Source organism: Balaenoptera acutorostrata, chromosome 14 (assembly GCF_949987535.1).
Source record: "Balaenoptera acutorostrata chromosome 14, mBalAcu1.1, whole genome shotgun sequence".
In the NCBI taxonomy this organism is placed as follows: domain Eukaryota; kingdom Metazoa; phylum Chordata; class Mammalia; order Artiodactyla; family Balaenopteridae; genus Balaenoptera; species Balaenoptera acutorostrata.
Window position 1 is genome coordinate 40,117,410 of NC_080077.1, and position 6,000 is coordinate 40,123,409.

The following is a 6,000-nucleotide window of genomic DNA, read 5'->3' on the forward strand; positions in this document are numbered from 1 at the left end:
GTTATCCTATTAAACTTTCTCTGTTCAAAATACTGTGTGATTTCTGTCTCCTAATTGCACTCTCTCTTTACCCTGCTTTATTTTGTTACTTATCACTAACTGAAATTATATTATTTGTGTTTGCTTACTTCTTAATTATCAGTATCCTTCACTAAAATGTAAGATCTATGAAGGCAGCTATTTTGTTAACTACTGAATGAATTCCTACTACCTAGCACACTGTCTGGTTGTAACAGAGTCACAACTATTTGTGAGTGACAATAAATGAGTCTTTGATCACAGTGGACCAAATTATATTTTTAGAATTTCAACTCTTGGATTATATATATCAAATGAGAAGATGAATGCCTCTTGTTTATATTGCTCTTTCTCTCAAACACACACAACCCTAACTCACTAATATCGTTCTGTGTCTCTGCTTATGGTATTCCTTCAGTCTCTACTTCAAAATTAGTAAATAACTTCTTTGAGTGCAAAATTTCTACCTTACTGCTGTTTAAACCTGTGAAGCTTAAGCACTGCAACACAGAACTCTCCCTATGCATTTTATAAGGGACAAAAAGCCACTATTACTCAGTAGGGTGAGAAGGATGGTAGCTTCTCTTTAGGCCTAACCCATAAATGTTAGCAAGCTTCCAAATAGTAATTGTTTCTGCTCAAACTGGTACTCTTGGTTATAAACGTCCAAAATACTCTTAATAATAATCTAATACTTCAGCCCCATTACTTTAAAACAGTTTCCAAAATAGAAATCTCTTTTTTAAACAACCAGTCTATAATTTCTTAATGTTTACCAACCATTCCTTGTGAGTCTCTAGCTCTTTCTCTTACGTATACAAATAAAAAATACTTGTCGGGCTTCCCTGGTGGTGCAGTGGTTGAGCATCTGCCTGCCAACGCAGGGGACACGGGTTCGAGCCCTGGTCTGGGAAGATCCCACATGCCGCGGAGCAACTGGGCCCGTGAGCCACAACTACTGAGCCTGCGTGTCTGGAGCCTGTGCTCCGCAACAAGAGAGGCCGCGATAGCGAGAGGCCCGCGCACCGCGATGAAGAGTGGCCCCCGCTCGCCACAACTAGAGAAAGCCCTCGCACAGAAACAAAGACCCAACACAGCCAAAAATAAATAAATAAATAAATTTATAAAAAAAAAAAAAAAAAAAACTTGTCTGTGAATCAGTCAACTTTTCTGTAGGTCCATCTAAAGTGGATTTAACCCCTATTCTGCCACATTTGTGCCCTTTCTTGTTTTCACTTGAGAGTACTGCTGGGAAATTCAAAACAATACCATAACACTGGCAAGTCTAAAGATCTACTGTTCAAATTCATCCAAAACAGCTAGAAAACACTGGACAAATTCTGGTTTTGCTCCCTTTCCCTCCTGTTTCCTGATTTGTCTCTGCTGACTTGAGATGGATAGGGAAGTAGAGACTGCCATAGGGCACAAAAAGGTGGAACAGATGGGTATGAAGTCTTTAGTGGAAATCCCTTCTTGGTATTCTCAAGCAACCTGAAGAACTGAGACAAAGGCAGTAACACTGGTAAAACAGTGACTTTACAGTTCTTTCTTTTTTTAATATTGCTTCACTTTAACATACACTGAGTATCATATATCAGTAACAGTAAAGGCTGTTCCTTACGATCAATGGCAAGAACTTCCATTCAACTTCCACAACTTCTTGCCCCTGAAGATCAAGTTTCCCCAGTTGCTACCAAGCTAAACCTGTGCCCTCTGTTTAGGACTCTGTTACATTTAAAACAGCTTTAGGTTGTTCAACAGTACTATCCCTGTCCTCGATTCTGGTAACAGACTGCCTACCAGAGCCAAAATAGCTATAGGAAATGTAAAAACAGGCAAAAAAAGAAAGAGAAATATCAGTGGGGAATTTGGGGGATGTTCTGTATGTTTTAAAGACACTCAGAATCTAAAGACATTTCTATTATTTGAGTCTATAACAGTATAGTTTTGATTGTTCAGAATATTATATTTCTACAATTAATGACATCAATGGGGGTATTAGTTCATTTCTGTCATACTACAAATTTCAAGGAAAACTACAGTTATATAAGTCTTCAGGAATATTAAGCCAAGCTTTTCAAACTGCAGTTGGTAAGTTTTCTCCCCTTGCCTTATACTCTAGGTAGAGTAAATTATTTTCCACAAGTGAAAACAATTGCATAAAAGATCGCCTCCTTTCCCAAACATCTGCTACTTCTAAAAGGTCTTAATATGATTTTCACTCAGAGAGTATAAATGCTAAATTACCTCAACAGAAGTCCAGCAAAACAAGTTTGAAGGAAACCAGAAACAATCATAAACAGCAACTTATGAAAGATGAGAGTAAATTATTTGGTTTTTCCATCTAACATCATTGTTCAATTAAAGTTTTACCTTTCATTGTTAACACTGTTTTCGGAAAAATCTGTGGGAATGTAAGACAACTTCCTTAGGCAACTAAGCATAGCCCTAGACATTAATCCAGAATTGTCCACTGACTTGTGGAGGAGTAACATTTTGGTATAAAAACTAAATACTGTGACGACCTGTATTAAGTGTAGGGCCGTTGATGGAAGAATGATCTGGGAGCTCAGAAATCTCTGTTAGAGCCCCACCTCCAATAATGCTAGCTTTGTAATTATAGATAAATAATCTAACCTAAGCTTCTAAGCTTCAAATCCTCATCTATATAATGAGACTAAACCAGATGATCTTTGAGATTCTTTTCAGGCATCATTCCACTTTTATCATTCCTACCATTTCCATTACATAGTCCAAGGATTTCACTGCTTCATCAAACATTTATTAAGTACCTACTGTGTCCCTTGGCACAGATACTGTCCCTGTCCTCACTGAATTTATACTTTAATTGTCCCACTATGTGTTTAAAAAATGAGTAGCCAAAACATAAGCTTAGACTTAATAATGGAAAAAAAAATAAGAATGATTTTTAAGTGGTTTGTTTATTTGGCTTAGAATGCATAAAATGATGCATTTATGGATTAGTATGAAACTCTACACACTTAATACTGCCCATAAAATAAAAATATTATTAAAATATTTGGCTAATGAGAATTTATTAGACCTGCTGACAGAATACCCTTTAACTAAAACCAATTTCCAATATATTTAGGTACCATTTCTAGGCAATAAAAACAAGAAGGCCCACCCAAGACAAATAGGTGTGATAAAGTCAGCTTGGGAGTGGGGAGACTCTCAGTCCAATCTCTTACACATGCACAAGGCTGAGTAACTGCAGTCTGTGCTGATCCATCCTTGTCAACTTTTAATCCTTATGACTGATGAAAAGCATGAGACATCTGTTTATTTTTAAGTGTATACTGGTGGCTGGCTTCCTTATTTTCACCCCTTCTTTGTACAACTGCGCAGAATTCATCAAATGCCTAATGCACAACATCCACTCGATGCTACTGACCTTCAAGAAAATTAAGTCCTAGAGGGAGATAAAGAAAATAAACAAATGACAGCAATATAAGGCAGACCGTGGTGTTACAGTAGTCAAAACTTCACGTACTCAATACAGTGCTCCCTGTTAAGGTAAAATAATAAAACTGAGGGTTCCTAGCATAGGAAACAGAACAGAAAAGGAACAGACAAGAAAGTGAGAAAGAGGAGAGAGAACATTTACTCAGCACTTAACAGGTGCCAGGCACTGTGCAGGTAGTTTTCACTTACTCTTTTCCAGGCCTCTAAACAAGATAATACCCAAAACAGATGACCATCTAAAATAAGAGAACTCCACTCCCCTTCACAAAACGATTCCAATAGCCTAAGTGTATTGTAACACAAATGCTCTGTTTGTGTAATAATCATTCTAATTAGAATCAATATTTGGAACTAGACGGGGTCTTGGATCACCTAAGTAACCTATTCATCTTATGGACGACGACATTTGGGTCAGACGAGATAAGGAGCCTGTTTAGTGGCAGAATTGGGATCAAACCAATAATCAAGACATCTATACACCACACTGCCGGCAACTGTTTAGTGAAATTCAGTGATTCGTTTTTGCTCTCCACTATGGTACTGAACACCTGTCTACTGGCACTTTTATTAAAGTAATCATAAAAATCCGTTTATAAAAATGGCTCAGAATCGCGAAAGAATAACGTACCATTTTCTATATAATATTTTCAAGCCCCCTGATAAGCAGTAACCTGCGTTTGAACATTTGCCTCCTTCCCTGACTGCCGTCCTCATAAAGATCTCAGATGCGAGGCGGCCTGTGTGTCTGTTTTAGGGGCGAGAATCAGGTCGCGAAGGTAAAGACTGCCTCACATAAACCCCGCGTTGAAGATCCCGGCCAGAGCTGCCCGTGCCCCCAGCGAGCCGCAGCCCGCGAGCCCGGCGGGAGGACGGAGGATGAGTGTGCAGTAACGTGGCTCCCGCTCCCTCGGCTCGTCGGCCGCCCTCGTTCCGCCGGGCTGGTTCCGAACGCCGCCCGGGTCGGACCGTTACGGGGTCTCCCGGGCCGCGGCGCCCCGCGCCGGCCGCCCCTCCCCCACCGCGGCCTGAGCCAGCGGCGCCGGCCGGGACCCCCGCGGCTCCCCGCGCGAACAATACCGGGGTCCCCCGCGAGGCTGCACGCCGAGGCCCGTGCCACCCCCGCGCCGCGGGCCTCACAGAGGGCGTCGAGCCGCAGGCCGCGAGAGACAACCCCGCGGGAGAGCGCGAGAGAGGAGGACGTTAGTTAAGGGGTTCGGAGGCCGCCGTGCCCTCACCCTTACCTGACTCCAGGTGATGAACTCGTTCGTGTGGGTTTCCTCCACAAGCGTCCACAGCTTGCTGAGGAAAGCCGGCACGTTCGAACTCTGCTTCATTGTTAACGAGGCGCAGGAATTCTTAATTCTACACCCAAACGCGGCGGTAGCGGCGGAGGCGGAGGCGGCGGCGGCGGCGGCGGCGGAGGCGGTGGCGGTGGCGGCAGCAGCTGCTCCGCGAGAACGCCCACAACGCAGGCGCAGCAGCTCCCGGGCCCCGCCCACCTCACCCCGCCCCGCCCCGCCAGGCGCGCAGTGAGGCGGGGTAACCGGGCGGCCGCACGTGACTGACCAGTCTCCCCGCTCGGCCTGTGCTCACTGGTCCCGCGCCGGTCCCGATCCCGACCAATCCCAGGAGCCGACCGCACAACAGAGGAAAGCAATTGGATGCTGCGGATGGGGAGGGGTGGGAGCAAAGGGGGACGCTGCTTTCTCATTTGCCCTGTCTATAGGAGCTCTCGCTGTAGCGGATCTTCTGCTTGTGGGACTGTGTTTGGTTGTTTCACGTGGAAGCAGCTTTGGATGTTTGGGCTATGTCTGCAAGGCTACAGAAAGTCCTCAGGGGCCTTTGAGTCATAAGTTTGGTAGGCAAAGTGTGGGTTGCGCCAGTCAGGCAGGAGGAAGGAGTGTAATAGTTCACACGGGGGGAAAAAAAACAGCTTTCAAGCATGATTCGCTAGGCCCCAAATTGAAACTGTGTTAATAATAATGAACCTTGTCCTTAAATTTTCATTAGGAAAAAAATCGTTCCTATAAAACGCGTTTATCAAATAGAGGAATTTAAATAAGTCACTCTTTACTAAACACGTACTACAGTGAACCAAGAACTGTAATAGGCAGCTTACATGCTGTTTAACAGACATGGAATGCGCACTATGTGCGCAGCATAAAAAGAAATAGTATCATTTATTCTGTTTTAATCAATTAAAATAATTGTTCCTGTAAGTACTTTACAGGTATGTTCTTAAGATAATTATCCCTGTATGTCCTTTACAGATTTGGCATAGTGGAAAAAATATTGGACAAGGAGTCAGCATATGAGTTTAGACCCAGCTTCAAGGACACATTAGTGGATATTTAATTACACTGGTAGTGTATGTAATTAGAGCTATCCCTTAACCTGTCTGTGCCGGTCTTTCCCATCTCCTCATTGGGAATAAAACTGTCTCTCTTTTCACCCCTTAAGATAACATTAATAACATAGGAGGTTTGAAAATATAAA

General features: G+C 43.1%; 1 protein-coding gene across 2 annotated transcripts in view; it reads right to left on the reverse strand.

Annotated features, from left to right (window-relative positions):
• The window catches only part of HSF2 (heat shock transcription factor 2), a 38,744-nt gene extending 33,792 nt beyond the window's left edge, over positions 1–4,952 (reverse strand). For both annotated transcript variants that reach the window (XM_057527971.1, XM_057527972.1), the window contains exon 1: positions 4,746–4,952. In XM_057527971.1, the coding sequence (XP_057383954.1) occupies positions 4,746–4,838 (93 nt within the window). In that variant the 5' untranslated portion in view covers positions 4,839–4,952. The remainder of the gene's footprint in view (positions 1–4,745) is intronic.
• Positions 4,953–6,000: the final 1,048 nt, after the last annotated feature.